This window comes from Neurospora tetrasperma (genome assembly GCF_000213175.1).
Source record: "Neurospora tetrasperma FGSC 2508 unplaced genomic scaffold NEUTE1scaffold_81, whole genome shotgun sequence".
Lineage (NCBI taxonomy): Eukaryota > Fungi > Ascomycota > Sordariomycetes > Sordariales > Sordariaceae > Neurospora > Neurospora tetrasperma.
The window spans coordinates 314,094-332,595 of NW_009799179.1; the positions used below are offsets into that span (position 1 = coordinate 314,094).

An 18,502-nucleotide genomic window follows, 5' to 3' on the forward strand; every position below is an offset into this window, starting at 1 on the left:
TTCCGGAACTGACCTAAGTAACCTGGGACGCCGCTGAGCAACTCTACTAGGCAGCCGTCAGCCGTCCGTCGTATCCACTGAAACGTATGCTGACAAACGCTGATAGCCGCTGACGGCTGTCCCCGAGAGCCGGCTGCGGGGTTGTGAGGTGAGCCCCTGAATTTCCAAAGTCCCAAAGTAAACAAACCGGCGGCTATCGGACACCCCCTCGCCAGCCAGGCAACCAAAAACCACAACTCAACTCATCTCAACTAATTAACCCTTATTACTTTATATCTTCGACTGCTATTCTAGATCTATATATTACACACTTTCTTCTAACCAAAAGTCCAATACGACTTTTGACCACTCCTTTCAATCCCTCCCCTACATCAAACTACTCCTCCCCCCAATCTCATTACTCGCCTGCCCATCCCTCATCTCCCCGCTCCTGCCCACCACAAACTCATGATAAATCCTCTCCAACCTCTTCCTCTCCTTCACACTGATGGACGCCCTCGTAGCATCCAGCGCCTTGTACAAATGTTTCCAATTCACCACCACCTGTTGACCAGTATCTTCCTTTCCACTACCAGCCTTACCATTAACTGCCTTGTTTCCATCAGTTCCATTCATCTGATTAGAAGCAGCAGCCTGTCTAGCCGCCTTCTTCTGCATCATCTTGAGTGTTTCCAATTTAGCACTAATGGCCGCTTTCTCCGCCAACTCTGCGGCTCTGGTTCTAGGCGCGGAGGTGTTCTTTGCCACAGTGCCGTCAACGTCGTCGCCGTAGCGGAACTGCACAAAGTCGTTCCTCCCCGATGACTTGGTCTCCACGCCCCGACGAGCATGCGAAACCATACCCGTGCCCATATCAGCCAGAGCATCATGAATAGCTTCCAACTGCGCATTCGACACCAACGCCTGCAGATCCGCACCAGTGAACCCGTCTGTGCGCTTCCCTAGTTCCAGCAGATCTTTTTCCGAGGACCAGACTTCCTCTGCCACGCGCACCTTGTGCGTAAGAGCCTTGATGATGTCCAGCCTATCCTCCAAGTTAGGAAAGTCGCACAGTAAAGACTTGTCCAAACGGCCGGGACGTAACAGCGCAGGATCAATCAGGTCTGGTCGCGAAGTAGCTGCTAGCACGTAAACACCCGACAATCCTTCGGCACCGTCCATCTGCGTCAAAAGCTGGTTGACCACGCGATCGGTAACGCCCGTGGAATCGTGGCCACGCTTGGGAGCGATGGAGTCGAACTCGTCGAAAAACAAAACGCATGGCTTGGCGGCCGAAGCGCGCTCAAAGAGGTCGCGCACGGATTTCTCCGAGGCACCGATGTATTTGTTGAGAATCTCGGGACCCTTGACGGAGATGAAGTTGAGGCCGCATTCGCCGGCGACGGCGGAAGCCAGGAGAGTCTTGCCGCAGCCTGGGTAGCCGTACAGGAGCAGACCGGAACGTAAGCGCAGAGGACACTGGGCGAAGATGGGCGCGTATCTGGTGGGGTATTCGAGGGTTTCGAGGAGGATCTGTCGTGTTTCCTGGAGGCCGCCGATGGAGGCAAAGGTAGTGGATGAGCTTTGGAGGGTGACGTTGCGCAGGGAGGCTGGTGTGAAGCCGGAGATGGCGGCGTCAAAATCGGCGCGCGCGAGGTGGATGGTGGAGACGTCCTTGTCGAGAGCTTCACCTACGCACCGGCTGAGGGCTTCGTTGCGGGCGCGAGAGATGAGGAGAATGAGATCGCCGGGCATGTAGCCGTCGGTTTGGCCGGCGATGTCGAGGAAGTCGAGGTCGGCGTCAAGGACAAAGCCGCTGGACTTTTTGGAGGCCTTCTTGGGCGGAAAATGGTTAGAGCCTTCCATCCAGCCGTCGCCGTCTTCGCCACCGGTGGTGCTGCCGTCGCGGGTGGGCGGGCGACTGTCGAGATCTCCGTCGGCAATTTCGCCAGTGGTTTTTTCTGCCGGCACGGCGTCCTTCTTGGTAAGGGCTTCCATGATGCGGCGTCTGGTTTCCTTGTCAGGAGCACTCAGGTCAACGATTTCACGGGCGACGTGGCCGCCGACTATGACGTTGTGAAGTGAGTCCTTGCCCTGGCAGGTGGCAAGCAAAACGACGTTGCTGTCTCTTCCGCAGTATTGCTTGACCATGGAGCAGATCGCTTCACTGATTTGCCTGCTCCGGGCATTGTCGTTTCCGACTTGCAATTCTTGTTCCGAAGGGCAAAGCTTATCGAGATCATCCAGAACAACAACAGCCTTGCCGCCCAGTCTGGCGCCCCAGCTCGCTGCCATGAAGAGGTGATTAAGAGTCTCCTTGATGTTGGATATCCGGCTCTCATCATTGACAAGTTTTGTGCACGGGAAGTAGGTAGTGTGATATAGCTGGGTTGACCGCAAGGTACGGGCAACGGACTGTGCCACAGATGTCTTGCCGGAACCCTGGCCGCCAGTAAGAAGTACTGATGACATATGGGTCAAGTGCAACTGCAACTTTTCAAGTAACGAATCAATGCCCACAAGCAACGAGTCAGAGGTCTCAAGAGCCAAGTTACCTTCGCCCTCTGTCAACCACGCTGGCTTGCCGATAGGCGCCTGAACAGAAATAGGAACCTTCCAGTCAGACCCCATAACCCAGCTCAAAGGCTTCTTTCCAGATGCCTGAGTGACAGGCGCAGGCTCAAACTTGATGATACCGCCCTCCCAGCCACGGGGGCAGTCAAGCCCATCATAGAGCGCCAGCACTTGACCATCTGTGATAGGTCCAGACAGTAACCCATTGCCTTCAGGTCCGTAGATGTGGTTGACCTGCTTAGCCGCTTCCTCCTTTTCCGCCTTGGACTGACCACCAAACTTTAAACCAGCAGAAGCCACAGTCTTGGGTGAAGCAAACGGATAGATGTTGATTTTTGTGAGCGAAGCACGCGAAACACCGTCCTTGTCCACGCTCTTCTTGCCTAAGGGAGACGAAGCCACCTCAAGCTTGACCACTCCGCCCACCATACCCTGGCTTCCCAGTGCCGCAGCCAGAGGCGACGAAAGAGCAGCTACTTGTCCATCAGGTGGGTCATCCCATCCGCGGAGGTGAGCCACGATTTTGGTTGATGGTGCCGAAGCCGGATCGACCTGTTCTGGCTGAACAGGGGCATCGGTGGTCGGTTGTAGGCCAGCTGGGCGCACCACAGTAACAGATACGTGCTTGGCGCCCTTCAAGTCTCCGGTTGTCAACAAATCGCGGTCAACCCATACGCTCAGATCGTCGGTCGGCTTCTCGTCGTCGAACCATTCCTGGAGATGCTTCCGGTCGATACCCCTCATAAACACGGGCGGCTTCTTGTCCTCCTTCTTTCTCCTGCTTGTGCTTGCCGAACTCTTGCCGCTCTTTTTGGAGTTTCCACCCACACTCCTGTTATCCTTGCTGTTGCGTGTCTTGGAGCGGACCTTGGGGGCCACGATGATCTCGGCGTCGGGGGCGATCTTGGCGCATGGGGCGTCTGGGGGTAGAGGCGGATCGATGGAGATGACCTTGATGTTGGCCTTTGACGTTTGCGACAAGTGTAGGGTGAGGGGATGGGGTATTGAGGGGACGCCGCCGGGAGCGTAGACGGGGTTGGGGATGGCGCGGACTTGGAATAGGAGGTTGTCTTCGAGGAAGGTGCCGTGGAGCTCAATCATCTCCCAGTCGTCGGGTGTAAGGGGCTCGATGTTGACGGTGGTGGCCATGGGCGGGTCGAAGTGTACTGTGGCCATGACCTTTTGTCCTTCCTTGAGGCCCAGGGTGCCGGCCAGGGTGGTGTCGATCTCGACGAGGGGGATTTCCTGGTCGCGGGAGGAAGTCGAGCGTGTCCTGTCGATGCCGTGACTCCCGACCATGGGGTTGACCTTGCGCTTGCTGGGCATGCCGGTCCAGCCTACAAAGATGTTTTTGTTGACCGAGGCGGGGGCGCCTGAAGCGATGGCGTCAGGGGTCGACTGGACGCGGTAGTTGAGCTCGACGATGACATTCTGGGCGGGCTATCCATGAGGGTGGCTTTGTGTCAGCTAGAGTACGATGGTCATCTTCTTCCACTCTATGACTGGGTGTCTTACCGTGTTGACATTGGAGAGAAGGGAGGCCAGTGACGGTGGCAGGTTGACGAAGCAGTTTTGGAGATGGACCAGGGAGATTTCGGCAGCGGTAGACTGCGCGTTCTTTCTGGGAGCCATGGTGGGTGGCTGCTGTTGTCGTCGTCGTCGGTGTCGACTACTTGTTATGGTGGTGGTGGTGATGCTGTCGTCGTGGTGTTTGGCATAGGCGATGATGAGATGACAGATGAAAGAGTCCTGACCGTACCTAAGCCGGTTACTAGCTTGGCTGAGTCGACCTAACAATTACACACCGAACGGGAATCGGGAATCCGCCCCATCCCCGGGTTCTGTTCTTCTGTCTCGCTGTCTTGGGCGGAGATCCAGGGGCATGATTGGTGTTGTTTTCAGCTGATTGGGGAGACCTGGAGCCGCGGCTGGAGCCCGATTGGAGCTTCTCCAACTGTCCCCAGTTTGCATGTGCCGAGGCACGCCAGGACCTGGTACAGGGGGTTTCGGGCATGTCCCAGCGCAGGTACAGCCGCATGGAATTGTTAGGGGAATACATGAGCATTAAGGAAGCCGTCATCTTGAAGGAACAAGATATCCAGAGTTGTAACGATAGAACAAGCAGAATTTCACGGAATAAAGATGATTTGATGATGAACAGCGTCGTACTTGGAGTATGACCTTTTACAAGTAACTCAACGGTGTCAGATGATGTGTTCACTTCACACTCTTATGCTCAAGTCGAGAATCAAGTTCTCGAACAACACTGACACGCCTCCTGTATAACTCATTCCTGCCACTCACTGCCACCTGCCAGGGGCATTCTCCAGTGTCTAGGGATGCCTGTAAGTACCTTAGCCCATTAAAGATTCCTTTGCTGGACCGCGTCTCATCGCGACTCAAACCGCGACAGTCAACTGAATGGTCAGAGGACCCACTCTTTCATGCTTCTCCATTCAATCAATGTTGACATTCATCCAACAAAAACAAAGTCGAATTCCCCATCGCAACAACCAAAACAACAATCCCCAGACCTTTGACTACACAGCAAGTTGCGCCATATCCCACCCACCACATCTCTCACCATGGCGCTCCTCAGATACCCCGCCCCCGTCGACTACGACGCGCAAATGTGTAGGTGATGAATATGACAACTCCAAGCCGACGACGAGGGAAAAGTTTGATGGTGGCATCTCGAAGCGTGGAGGATGGATCGCAAGAGGCAGGCTGGGAGCTAACTACAACGATACGAACAACAGCTGCGTTTGAAAACTTTCTCGACGACTTCAAGACCTCGCCCCAAGACTCCATCACCCATGCGCTTGGCAACATCGACATCAACGAGGACGACCTCAGCGACGAGTATGACTTTATGGACGAGGACGACGACGATGCCCAGGAACAGCGCCGCTCCGAAAGAGCGAGGAGACGCGCTCCCCGCCACAAGTACAAGGAGCTTCTCCAGGAACTGGCCGACCGCAAGATTAACGAGATAGTCATCGACCTGGACGACCTGCAGTCATGGGAGGAGGATGTCAACGAGGGCCTCAAGCTCGTCGAGTCGGTAGAGCGCAACACCAAGCACTACGTCGAGGTGCTCTCGCGCGCCGTCGACAAGCTGATGCCCCAGCCCAGCAACGACATCACATTCAAGGACGATGTGCTCGACGTCCTCATGGCCAATCGCCAACAGCGCAACCGCACCCTCACCGAGGCCGCCGAGAACCTGCGCGACCCCGACATGCTCAACGACACATACCCCGCCCAGCTCACCCGCCGCTACACCCTCGTCTTCAAGCCCCGGACCATGACCGCTGACGGGCCTCAAAAAGCCCTATCGGTCCGCCAAGTGCGCGGCGACCACCTCGGCCACCTCATCACCATTCGCGGTATTGCTACCCGTGTGTCCGACGTCAAGCCCATTGTCCAGGTGGGCGCCTACACGTGCGACCGCTGCGGTTGCGAAATCTTCCAGCCCGTCACCGACAAGCAGTACGCCCCCCTGACTCTCTGCCCATCTAAGGACTGCAAGGAGAACCAGGCCAAGGGTCAGCTGTACCCGTCGTCGCGGGCTTCCAAGTTCCTGCCCTTCCAGGAGATCAAGATCCAGGAACTCGCCGAGCAGGTCCCCATCGGTCAGATTCCCCGTACCCTTACCGTGCTTGCGTACGGCAGTCTGGTCAGAAATGTCCACCCCGGTGACATTGTCGACATCTCGGGAATCTTCCTCCCCACTCCCTATACCGGCTTCAAGGCCATGCGCGCCGGTCTTTTGACCGACACCTACCTCGAGGCCCACCACATTGTCCAGCACAAGAAGGCCTACACCGAGATGCAAATCGACCCCTCCCTTCTCCGCCGTATCGCCAAGTTCCAACAAACCGGCAACACGTACGAGTACCTGGCCAAGTCCATCGCCCCCGAAATCTACGGCCACCTCGACGTCAAGAAGGCCCTCCTCCTTTTGTTGGTTGGCGGTGTCACCAAGGAAGTCGGCGACGGCATGAAGATCCGCGGCGACATCAACATCTGTCTGATGGGTGACCCCGGTGTGGCCAAATCGCAACTACTCAAGTACATCTCCAAGGTAGCCCCGCGCGGCGTGTACACGTCTGGCCGCGGTTCCTCGGGCGTCGGTCTCACGGCCGCCGTGATGCGCGACCCCGTGACAGACGAAATGGTTCTCGAAGGCGGCGCCCTCGTGCTCGCCGACAACGGCATCTGCTGCATCGACGAGTTCGACAAGATGGACGACAACGACCGCACCGCCATCCACGAAGTCATGGAGCAGCAAACCATCTCCATCTCCAAAGCCGGCATTTCCACCACTCTCAACGCGCGCACCTCCATCCTCGCGGCCGCCAACCCGCTCTACGGGCGGTACAACACCCGTCTCTCCGCCGTCGAGAACATCAACCTCCCCGCGGCTCTACTTTCCCGTTTCGACATCATGTTCCTCCTCCTCGACACGCCCACGCGCGACACGGACGCCCAACTCGCCAAGCACGTCGCCTACGTGCACATGCACAACCGCCACCCCGACATTTCCGGTACCGAGTCATCCGTCTTTTCCCCCGAGGAAGTCCGTGCCTACGTCGCCAAAGCCCGCGAGTACCGCCCCGTCGTCCCGCAAGCAGTCTCCGAATACATGGTGAAAACCTACGTCCGCCTGCGCGCTCAGCAGAAACGCGCAGAGAAGAAGAACCTGAACTTTGGGCATACCACCCCCCGTACTTTGCTAGGTGTCGTCCGTCTTGCGCAGGCTTTGGCGCGGCTGAGGTTCAGCAATACCGTCACGCAAGATGATGTTGATGAAGCCCTGCGGCTGGTGGAAGCTAGCAAGGAGTCGTTGGCGCAGGATGATAGGAATGCTGGCAATAAGAGGGCGATGAATGCTAGTAGTAGGATTTATAATCTTGTGAAGGGGTTGGCGGATAGTGGAGCTTGTAGGCCCGATGATGGTCTGGACAACGAAGAGGAAGAGGAAGATGAGTTTGGGGTGGAGATGAGTTTGAGAAAGGTTAAGGAACGGGTGATTGCCAAGGGGTTTACGGAGCAGCAGTGGTTGAGTGCGCTGGATGAGTATACTGATTTGGATGTGAGTTTTCTTTTGCCCCCTTTTTTTACTTTTCCCTTTTTCTTCTTTACCCTTTCTTGCCCCCTTTTGTTTTCATTTCCCTTTCTTTTCCTCTCTCTGTTCCTTCCCCCCTTTTTTCCCTCTCTTTCTTTTGCCCTTTTTCCCCTTTTTCTTTTTCCCTTCCTTTCTTTTACCCTTCCCCCTTTCCCCCTTTCTTTCTCTTCTTTCCACTTTTCGTTCTTTTCTTTTTTCTACCCTTTTTTCCCCCTTCTTTCCCCTTCTTTTCTTCCATACTTTCCCCTTTCTGTCTTTTTTGTCCCCCCCTTTTTTCCCTTCCCCCCCTTTTTTTTCTTCTCTTTTTTTCTTTTAATCTCTTATTTGGCCAATAGAGTGGTGGTGATGCTAACGACAAAAATGATAAACAGGTCTGGCAAACGGCTGGGAATGGAACGAGACTGGTGTTTATTACTGCCGGTGGGGAGAGGGAGGGTAGTGAGGATATCTAGAAGTTTACGGCATAGAGGTGTGACTGTGACTGTGACTGGATTTTCGCTATTGTTGGGGTTTAAGGGAAAACTTGTTCAGCTCTTTTTTTTTTTTCTTGGCTTCTGATTTTTGTGATTTGTTATGAACGGGTGTCTTGTTTCCATCCAAAATAGGGCGTTGTATGGGTTGATTGATAACTTGATTTTGGGGTTTTTTATGACTTGGTGTTGAGTAGTGAAAATTGTGTGGGCAAAAATGTGAAGTTGGTTTGAAGTGAAGTGAGGTTCGAATAAACTTGCGCTTTGTAGTTGTTCTGGTCTAATTACCTGTAATTGAGTCGATGGTGAGGACTGAGTAAGTATGAACATAGCTGTTTCTGGAGTTCCAACATTGGTGAAGTTGATTTCAAGTTGCAGAGAAGTGTTTTTGCAACTGCAATCAGACGGCAGACTACCTTTTGACTTGAAAATTTCAGCCAAGTTCATTGGATCAAGAAGCATCGCCCACATTTCATTTCATCACAACAAATCTACCAGATGTCAGTCATATAAACCCTCTAAATCTCTTACTAAAAATACAGGCTGATATTTTCAATCCCACACACCAATCTAACTAACCCCTATTTTCTAGAGTTACAAAGAGTTCATCATACCCATCTATGACACGTACACACACATATACTCCCCATCCCTCCCATTCCTGAACCCCACGGACCTCATACCTGACTCAAGCCTTCATAGTCAAAAGCGAAGCCCTCTCCATCTCGCCCACCACGCCATTCCCGCTCAACGTCCACTTCTCACTCACCATGCTCTCATCCACCCTCTTCTTCAACATGCCACTCGCAGCCCAGTACTCCAACAGACCGCGCGCCTCCACCTTGCTCACGCCCTTGAGCCTCAGAATCTCCACGCTCTTCATGACCGCCTCCACGCGATCATCGTACTTCTTGCTATACGGGTCCCTCTTCGGCACCTCCTCCTTTTCGCCCGCCTTCTCCGCCTCGCGCTGCGCAATCGCCAACTCCATACTCGCGCTCCTCGGCGAGTTTCCGCGCGTCGTAGCGCCGAGAACAGCACCGCCGTTGGGCATCACGTGGGCACCTGACAAGCAGTCGGTGAAGAGTTTCACCAAAGCCAAGTCGTGCGAGTGGATCAGCTCAAAGGCCGGGTTGCGGTAGTCCGACACCTTCATGATGTGGGCGAGGCCGTCGAGCGAGAACAGGATGGGCGGGCGGCCGGGCACGTTCTCGGCGTTGAGTTCGCGCCAGAGAGCCTGGAAGACGGTCCAGGCGCCGTCGGCTTCCTTGGCGCTGTTGATGAGCTGCAGCAGGGGCGAGTTGACGGGGATGATTTGCGGGAGGTCGGCGTGCGAGTAGACTGTGTTCATGCGCGACAGGACCTTTTCGTTGGCGCGCTTGAAGGATTGCAGGAGCTTGAGCGTGTAGGTGGGTTGTGTCCAGAGCGGCGAGTTTTCAATGGGCGCATATTCGGTGACGGCGGTGGTTAGTTCTTGGGCTGTTTTTCAGAACACGGGTCAGTATGTGATAAGGACAATAAGAGAGTAAAGGGGAGGGGAGGTGAGTGACTGACCCTCGGGAATGTGCAACACCACCCAGTCGTTCATAAACGCATGCGTCATGGCCTGCAGCAGCAGCAAGCTCTTGCCCGTTATCCTGTTGCCCTCAATGACCATGCGGATTGTCTTGCCGTCGGCGCCGGCCGCCTTCATCTTCTTGGTTAGGTCGACCGTCTCCTGGCGGATGAGCACCGAGGGCTGGCGGAAGATGCCCCAGCACTGCGTGGGCTTGAAGGCCTCCATGGCGCGCAGGGCATCAACCACATCCTCGGGCAGGGCCTTGACGGAGCCGACATTGTCCTGCTTGGCCAGGTCGTTGGGGCGCAGGGTCTCGAGGCCGGGCACGGGCAGGGCGTTGTTGTTGCTGAGCACAATCTTCTTGCGGTAGGCCTTGCGCTCGCCGGGCTGAGGCGGCTTGCCCGAGGATACCACGTTCTTCTTTTTGGTCTTCTTGAAGCGCAGCTTCTGGGGGCGGTTGGCGTTCTGTCGGCCTCCCGTGTTGGCGGTGGAAGCGCCCTTGGTGGCGGCGGTCGCTGTGAAGGTGAGGCTGCCACCGCCGACCTGGAGCATCTGGCGGGGGACCAGGGCCACGGCCGAGGGGCGCACGAGGCACCTCAGGCAGTTGGACGCCGACATGTATGCGGGCGGGTGGTCGGCCGGTCAGACGGTCGGTCGATCGGGCTGCTGTGGGTGGTGTGTGGTGTGGTTGAAACACAGCTGAGCCCGTCAAAGCTACCGGGCAAACAATATCGTCGCAAGTCAACACAAACCGGGACAGGACGGGACGGGAACCTGTGATGCCGCACACGGCAAGCGGAGCGGGAGCGGGCGCGCGTTGGAAAGTTCGCAAGCTCGGACCAACTTCGACTTGGCGACCCGTCCCTCCAAATTCCCCGGCGCCAAGAAGTTGGCGGTTTGCCGGTTTGGGGTCTTCCAGCCAATGAGAACATCAGATTGCAATTGACAGCGGTCCCGCACCATCTTCAAGCTCGAATCTGCCGCCTGTCACCGCCTAAATTTTCAGTAGATCCAGAACCAGCAGCACCTCTCCCGTCCTTCCAGAGAATGTGATCCCCAGTTCTGCCAACTGAAGGACAAAAGATACCCCAAGTCAACTGTTTGTTTCCATCACCATCAACATCACCAAGGCAGCCTAACGGAATCCCACACGGCGCGCCCATAACAACCAAAAACACCCAGTCATCAACCTGAACCAAACCATTTAATCAACCCGCCGCGCCCATTAGACCAAAACACCATCAAAATGTCCGACGCAACAACCACCACCACCAAACTCCCCGTCACAGTCGACAAACCCACCCCCTACACCTTCGACCTCGGCCTCCTCCTCGCCAACGACCCCAACCCCCTCCTCCTCGACCGCTCCACTCCACTCGAACCCCAACTCGCCACCATCGCCCGCGACGGATGCCAATCCCTCATCAACCAACTCCTCACGGCCTGCCCCATCAGTTCCACCCCCGCCGGCGTCTTACTGTCCCTCCCGCCTCCTCAAACCCCTCTCCCGCGCGAGAAACCCGTGCCGACGCCCAAGGCCGAAACGAAATGGAGCCAGTTCGCCAAGCGCCGCGGCATCAAGCCCAAGACGCGCGAGCAGCGACGCAACCTGCAGTATGACGAGACGACCGGAGAATGGGGCCGCAAGTGGGGATACAAGGGCGCCAACAAGGCGGGTGAGGATGCGCCGATTATTGAGGTCAAGAAGAGCCAGGAGGAGAAGCGGATGGCGGAGGGGAAGAGTGTGAGGGGGGATAAGAGACGGGAGATTAGAGAGCGGGTGAAGAGGAATGAGAGGAAGATGAGGGCGAATGAGCGGAGGGAGAGTGGGAGGAAGAAGTAAAGTGAGTGCCTTTGAACAGTAATGGGGTGCTTGTGCAGAAGGGGGGATATCTGGAGTTGAGAATGGGGAGGAAACAGGGAGCATGTGGAAGGAAGCATGGAAAGAAGGGAGGGAGGTCATCAAGATGAGTAAAGCAAAGTGATGCGAAGTGAAGTGAAGTGGTGCTGGCCCGTGTATCAGCATCAGCATCAGCAGGCCTCCCTTCCCTGAGAGGCTACACAAGAAGACAAGACAAGACACAAGACAAGAGGCTTCGTTGTTCCTTTACCTTATCTACTAGGCATTTTGGGCCTGGGCATTTCGGGCGTTCAAGGTTGTTTATATACTTATTTTACTGTACTACTGGGAGGATTCTATCACATTACAAAGACAAAGCTTATTTTCGTAATTCCATTGCTCTGCTTATCGTATGTGTTTATGCTTAACAGAAACGCTCATGGGTCCCTTGGTAATGAGTCTTCTTCTTTCTTCTTTTCTCTCATCTGTTATCATCACTTTTTTCTTTCTTTCTTTCTGGTTGTTGTTCTTTTTTCTCTTTTTTTCTCTTTTTTTTCCCCCCTTTTCTTTTCTTTTTCTTTAATCTTGGTATGATGTTAGTTACCACACAATGCCATGGCCACCACCATCTCGACCTATTGTATTTTTACGCATTCACCTTGTGCGTTGTGAACCGAACAGATTCAATTGCATTCAGTTCGATACAGATCAGTTCAAGTCGATTCCATTCAACTCAATTTACCACCCGCACACCACCCACACGTCTAGGTACGATAATATCTCGCTTTACTATGACCCCTCTCTTTTGCCTCTCTCTTCCACTGGATCTTTTCTTTCCTCCAACCCATTCAACATGCATGGTATCTACTTCTTTATGTCTCTTTCTCTCTTCACCATCCAATTTACGTCGACTTTTTCTCTTTCTCTTCCTCTGTCCCTTCACTTCGCCAACTTGATGTCTCCTTCCTGTCCTGAATTTCTTTCTACTACTTCTTGTTCTTAGCCACCTCCACTCAATCAGTCAGTCTGCTCGCTTTCGGTTGTCCAGAATTTACCACACGACACGCGATGTACCAATCACCAAGTTGATTACTTTGCTTTGTTGCTCCAGGTAAAGTGATTATTCCACCTTGATCACTTTCTCTCCTTTCCTTTTCTCGATTTCATTCTCTGATTTGGTGTGTGTGGTCTAAAGCAACTGTGTGGTGAACGACGACAGACGACGACTTCAACGGTAGGCAACAAGCAGGCAGGCAGACAGGCAGGCAGGCAATATAAATGGGCAGCATGCAGCAGTGAGCAGACAGAGAGGCAGCAGGCGGCATAGACAGGCAGGCAACGAAAAAGAAAAATGTAATAATGATGATGATGATGATTTTCAACTAAGCAACAACTGTAACGCGCGGAAGGGGGTATTTCAAAACGCAAAAAAACAAACAAACAAGCCAGCAACCAAGTTTACAGACAAAAAAGAAAAAAGAAAATGAAAAACATAGAGACAAAAAGGAAATAAGATCCGTAGATAACGATCGCATTGCATTGACTTGTTCTTCTTCTTCGACTTCTTCCTCTTGACTTCTTCTTCTTCCAACTCAATTTGACCTCGACTTCTTCGACTCAACTTGACTTCTTCTTCCGACTCAACTTGACTGACTTTATGAGAAAAAAGGAAAAATTCTTGTGGAAACTTGCTGTGTGTCTGTTGGATGGTTGGATGTGTGTGGTAAACATGGTTTGATATGATAGGTAATAACTATAACGTTGTTGTTCTTTGGTAGAGTAAACGAGAGATAAGAAAAGAAAAGGAGAAGTTCGTCCACAGCATAAAAGTCGTGTCTTGTGTGTGTATGTGTGTGTGTGTGTGTGTGTGTGTGTGTGTGTGTGTGTGTGTGTTCAAAGTTGTGATTTGTGTGTGTGTGTTGGCTCTGTGTTTGAGTGGTCTCAGTACAACTGCGAGCTGTGAGTTTGGTGCTATTGTCCGTCCCCTCTTTGTCCACAAGAGACTGTGACCGTGCCCTCAACCGACTTATTGGCCTAATGAACCACTCGCAAAAACCTCCCCACTGCAAAAAGGTCGACAAACCTTATAAATGAAAGGAGGAAGCGAAGAAAGACCAGATTGTTCAAGCAGCATAGCCCACTAAAACCCCATCGGCGACAGCGGTTTTATGGGCGAAAGAGCCGGTAGCTCACCCGGTTGTAGTTGTCTCTGATTCGGATGATTTGTTCCTCGCCCATGTGACGTGTCTCGATCACTGACCAGCGTAATGGTCGTCGATACCGTTGAGCCCGTGTCGACCACCGCTGTTTGTGTTGTTTCTTGCGCCGTGTTCTTTTTCCTTAGTCGCTGAACCTGCTGTGGTGGTGCTGGCGACTGTTGCACATTTCCGTTGCGGTGGGCTGGAGGAATGACCTGACCCCCCTGTTGTTGATAAGACGCCTGAACCTGAGACTGAGTTCTTTGCTCCCTTTCTCGATCTCGGTGTATTGCCCTTTCCCGGTCCTCTTTTTCCTCCCTTTCCCTCAACTCCGTCTCCCGCTTACTCCTGTAGCTCCTTGGTGGCGGTTGGTCGAATAGCGCATACTCCTCCTCGATGTACTTGGCTTCGTTCTTGCATCCCTTCCAGCAGTCCCTCCAGTCGCATACCAGGAACTTGAAACAAAAGGCATCGATCTTCATGCATGGCTGGAAGCAAATGCAGAGATTCCGGAAATCCATCTTGTTCTTATCCGAGTGGGCGAGCAGCAGGCTGAGGTGACATGTAATGGCAAAGAGTAGGTAGTACTTGAAGGGCGAAAGGTTGGAGAGCTCTTCTCTAAGTAACTCGGGCACTTTCTCTGCCCCCGCGCATTCCTTGGCCACTCTTTCCTGGGCTGCTTTTGGAAATAGTTCGTCGGGTAGTTCGCGGAGCCATGCCTTTAACATTGAGCCGATAATGTTGATGTCGTACAAATCTGGTTGTTCGAAAAGGTCCACATCGAGCTCTGCGAAAAGTCAAGTGTTAGAAACCGAGTCACTGACACCAAAGCCTTTGAACACATACCTTCGTCAAATTTCCGCTGCCACTTTTTGATTTGCGGTCCACTGCCAGGAACTCGATATAACCCTTCAACATCGCTGCCCTTGTAGTTGAGATAGTCGATCGCTCTCCAGGGAAATGCCGGCATCCAAAACTCTGTCTTGTCGCGTGAATCCTCCAGCCTTTTCGATATTCGAGTTAACCGCGTCTGCTCAACGAGCGGTAGGTTGATCACCTTGAGAACGTAATGCTCGTCGTCTATTACCGGTTCCTTTGGTGCGAACTTGTCTTCCTTTGAACCTCCAAATAACTTCTTGCTGAGAAAGCCGGCGGCCCTACTTTCTTTTAGTCCGTTAAACAGCGATCCGCCTGCCTCCTTGAGCGACAGGGACTGATTCCTGTTTATGCCGTCAAAGTGCTTGCTTCCTCCCGCCCTCTCCGCCGAATGGCCTCTTGGTCCGGACACCATCATGTCGCGAAATGTGTGCTCTTGTGATTGTATTGGTGCAGTTCTCGGTGCTGATGTCGCGTACACCTTGTCGGGCTCGCCAGCTCTCGCGGGCGCGTACACAGGTTCTCGAGAATATTGATGATTTTCCTTCTCCTTCTCCTTGTGCGATCTTGTGCGACTTATCAGGGTAAATGGATTGGGTTTGCTCCTTCGGTTATTGTTTGCTGTTTCGTATTCGTTGGATGAGATTAGAGATACTTCAGACTTGCCGGGCAGCGTTGGGCTCTTCCTTTGCGATGGGTATTCGTTATATGACGGATCTGTGCAAACGGGAACAAGTTAAAATACCGAAGTACATGGGACCAAGAACTGGTATCATCAATGCGAAGCAACTGTGAACACACCTAGAAGCTTGTGATTGGCATTTGACCCTGAATGGATAGATGGTTCGGTCTCCCTCGACATACCTTCTGTTTGCGGTTCCAAGAGCTGAGGAGAAATTGCGCGTTCTGACAACCTGCTCGATTTTCCAAAGCTGAAAAAGAAACTCGACTTGGATGACTTGTCCTCGTCGTTTCGGCTATGTTTGTGGCCCCGATGATCGGACGATTGCGACGGTGCCGACGTGGAGGTGGTCACGCGTGAATGGTCCTCGGGCGGGACGTCTGGGGATTTCTGCCTTTGATACCGTTGGTCTTGGGAAATGGCGACGGCTTCGACGGGTTGCTCGGTTGGGGGTGACGAGGTTCTCGGTGGCTCCCCGGGGTATTCTACCTTTTGAGGGCCGATCTTGAAAGGGGAACGTGGGGACCTCGGCGATCGCGAGGCCTGCGGAGTCGAGCGCCCGCTGGCCAAACTACCACCACCGCTACCGGTGGCACTGACGGCGCTGCTGCTGGGGGCTTGTTGTTGATGATGATGATGATGTTGTTGTTGGGTGGTGTCACCAAGGCGCGGAGAGGTTTCCTTTCCAAGAGTTCCGGATTCTGCCAGCGTAAGCGGTTGCGGTACGCCTTTTCGGGCCATCTCTTTTCGCTCACTTCTTATTCCAGGTCCAGGCGCGGACAATAGCGACCGACGAGAAAAGATCGGATCGAAATCGGTTGTCAGGTGTGGCGCCTGTGTTTCAAGGATCGACTAATGGATGCTTTGTCGAACGGAATCCCGATTCGTTTGTTGTCTGGCGCAGTCAGTTTCCAGGTCAGCAAGTCGGTTTTGTCCGCTGCGGTATCACGTCGAATGTCAGGATTTGCTTTGCAGTTGCAGGGAGGTTAAAATAGACGAAAGTGGCCGACTGCGACAATGGAGGCAGCGACCCAGCGAGGCACAACCGTCGTCGAGGTAACATGAAAGTGTCAGGTAGGGATGGCGCAGGCTGCACACAACCGGGGGGGCGCGCGCGACGGAGCCGAGAGAGAATGATGAGATGGGGATCCAGCAGAGCTGACAGATATGGACCAGGATGGTACAAGTAGGCTGGGGCTGGGCTGAAGATGTGATGGAGATGTGTGGTGGATGTTGTGGAGGCCAGGCAGAGGAGGATCGGAGGAAGGATGCGCAAAAGCCGGGCAACGGGTATATGCTGCTATGTATGTATGTATGATGTGACGGGCGGGCGGCGCTGGCTGACCTTTTGGCAAACCAATTGATTTTTGCAACTCGGCGACATCCACCTAGACTAGAGGTGACCCGGAGTAGTTGTTCGCAGTACTTCTTGATGATGATGATGATGATGATGATGATGACGAGGCGATGGCATGTAAGGGGTCGGAGATATACTCGAGCTTGACTATGTATGTACCTATGCGGTTCCGCAGTGTGAAAACAGAACAGCCCGGCTACGTACGAAGAGGGAACAAAGGGATCGTGGACGTGCGCTCTCGCCTCAATGACGGGACGGTCCTGGAGGAGGGAATCGGGAGGTCGAAGGGTCTGGGATGCGCCGCGATCACTATTCAGTCAGAATTGATGGAGATGGTTTATCGTATGTGTGTCGGGTCCTGTCTTCTGTGGTCGGGGAGACCGCACCGCCAGCGGGCAGCCCGGTTGCGATTTGATGAGTAGACCTAGGTTCCGTTGGAGAGGCAGGTCGCCGCCGTCGTGTTGTAGTGTAGTGTATAGTGTAGTGTAGTGTAGTGTTGGAAATGCCAAGGGGTCAAGTTCCTGTTCGGAGGTTTCAGAGCAAAACTGGACGACGGAATGTCAACCTGGTCGGAGAATGGGTCCGTTCCTGCAGCAGCAGCAGCAGCAGCAGCAACAGCAACAGCAACAGCAGCAGCAGCGGGCAGCAGCACGATGCGTGTGGGAGGGGAGGGGAGGTGGTCGGGCGTGGTCGATTTTGGGCAGGATACTACGAAACCGACGTTGACGGGATGGATGGGGGAGGTCGGTCGGTTATGGAGCGAGTTAGGTTCCCTGGCTTGGAGTTTCTGTTCTGCAATTCTGGAGTCCAGTCCAGTCCCTTTGCTGGAGTCTGATGAGGAACCGAAGGGAGCGGGACCAGGGGGTGTGTGTGGACTTCCCACTTGACGGGATTAGGGAGATGGAGACACGCAGGGCAGGCAATCGGGGCGCCGGGCAGCTTGACGACGGACGACGCTTTGAGCTTCAGTTTTGCCAGGCGCTGGCTGGTTGGCTGTTGATGGCGATGCTGGTACATAGACAGGTACACTAGGTTAGCGGCCGGCTCTGTTGATGCTGTACTAACAGCGGAGACTTGTCTTCACGCCGACTGGGCCCGCAGATTGAAGGTAGTCATTGGTACCAGGTCAGCACTTGACAATAGCAGTATGGATCCCTTTTCTGCACAAATTCTGGCCCAACAGGAACTCAGGTCATCACGCACAGCGGCAGGACAAGCTTTGACTTTCACCTTTTAATTCCATTAGGTGCCGGGTTCAACCTGATGTTGGTGTTGGACTTGACGGAAGGACACAAGTTCCAGAAGGGAAACCTGAAACGGCAAGCGAAACTTAGAATACAACAACAACAACCGAAGCAACTCAAAGTCACCAAGCAAGGGCAATTCTTGACGCGGACGCTTGCTTGGATTGGCCCATCCCTGTTCCCGTCCTTTGTTCCTTTGTGTAAACTGAACGCCATGATGGGCCAACTATTAATCTCCATCTCTCTTGTCCGTGATAGTCCGTAATGTCCATGCCAAGAGCATCTCCAATATGGACACAGGCTGGGCATTCATCAGCGGGGAAGACGAAGCATACGCTAGAGATACCTGACGGATTTGGGTACAATTGTCTGCATTGGTAGCGGGGTAAACTGCTTTCGCTTGGAATGGGTAAAGGGCGCGTGTACTGTGTCAGCGCAGTTCAATACAGTAAAGTCCCCTGTCTTTGCAAAAGTTGTTTGAGAAGCCATTTTTCTTGCATTTAAAGGGGTATTTGCAGAAGAGGGGGTGAGTGAGCAGACCCTCTGACCAGCAAAAAAGTGGAATAAGTCGCCCGGTCTAGGGGCTCGAAATA

At 53.6% G+C, this 18,502-nt stretch overlaps 6 protein-coding genes across 6 annotated transcripts; 3 read left to right on the plus strand and 3 right to left on the minus strand.

Moving 5' to 3' along the window:
* Window positions 1-232: 232 nt before the first annotated feature.
* On the minus strand, window positions 233-4,226 carry NEUTE1DRAFT_70135 (uncharacterized protein; the record flags this gene model as incomplete). The annotated part of the gene is made up of 2 exons (XM_009856751.1): window positions 233-3,993; window positions 4,069-4,226. 2 exons carry the CDS (start codon window positions 4,183-4,185, stop codon window positions 367-369), a joined length of 3,744 nt encoding a protein of 1,247 aa, XP_009855053.1.
* A 912-nt stretch (window positions 4,227-5,138) lies between these two features.
* On the plus strand, window positions 5,139-8,217 carry NEUTE1DRAFT_88816 (DNA replication licensing factor mcm7; the record flags this gene model as incomplete). The annotated part of the gene is made up of 3 exons (XM_009856752.1): window positions 5,139-5,187; window positions 5,313-7,651; window positions 8,056-8,217. 3 exons carry the CDS (start codon window positions 5,139-5,141, stop codon window positions 8,134-8,136), a joined length of 2,469 nt encoding a protein of 822 aa, XP_009855054.1.
* Window positions 8,218-8,606: 389 nt separating this feature from the next.
* Window positions 8,607-10,432, minus strand: NEUTE1DRAFT_70140 (uncharacterized protein; the record flags this gene model as incomplete). The annotated part of the gene is made up of 2 exons (XM_009856753.1): window positions 8,607-9,633; window positions 9,709-10,432. 2 exons carry the CDS (start codon window positions 10,328-10,330, stop codon window positions 8,843-8,845), a joined length of 1,413 nt encoding a protein of 470 aa, XP_009855055.1.
* A 541-nt stretch (window positions 10,433-10,973) lies between these two features.
* NEUTE1DRAFT_33363 (uncharacterized protein) lies at window positions 10,974-11,549 on the plus strand (the record flags this gene model as incomplete). The annotated part of the gene is made up of 1 exon (XM_009856633.1): window positions 10,974-11,549. A coding segment is annotated over one exon (576 nt), but the record flags the coding sequence as incomplete, so codon positions are not given.
* A 1,981-nt stretch (window positions 11,550-13,530) lies between these two features.
* Window positions 13,531-16,082, minus strand: NEUTE1DRAFT_88826 (uncharacterized protein; the record flags this gene model as incomplete). Its single annotated transcript, XM_009856754.1, has 4 exons — window positions 13,531-14,537; window positions 14,597-14,970; window positions 15,106-15,201; window positions 15,487-16,082. 4 exons carry the CDS (start codon window positions 16,047-16,049, stop codon window positions 13,693-13,695), a joined length of 1,878 nt encoding a protein of 625 aa, XP_009855056.1.
* Window positions 16,083-16,485: 403 nt separating this feature from the next.
* On the plus strand, window positions 16,486-18,174 carry NEUTE1DRAFT_113495 (uncharacterized protein; the record flags this gene model as incomplete). The annotated part of the gene is made up of 4 exons (XM_009856755.1): window positions 16,486-16,612; window positions 16,732-17,007; window positions 17,176-17,529; window positions 17,912-18,174. The coding sequence occupies 4 exons, from the start codon at window positions 16,486-16,488 to the stop codon at window positions 18,172-18,174; spliced, it is 1,020 nt and encodes a 339-aa protein (XP_009855057.1).
* Between the last annotated feature and the right edge of the window lie 328 nt (window positions 18,175-18,502).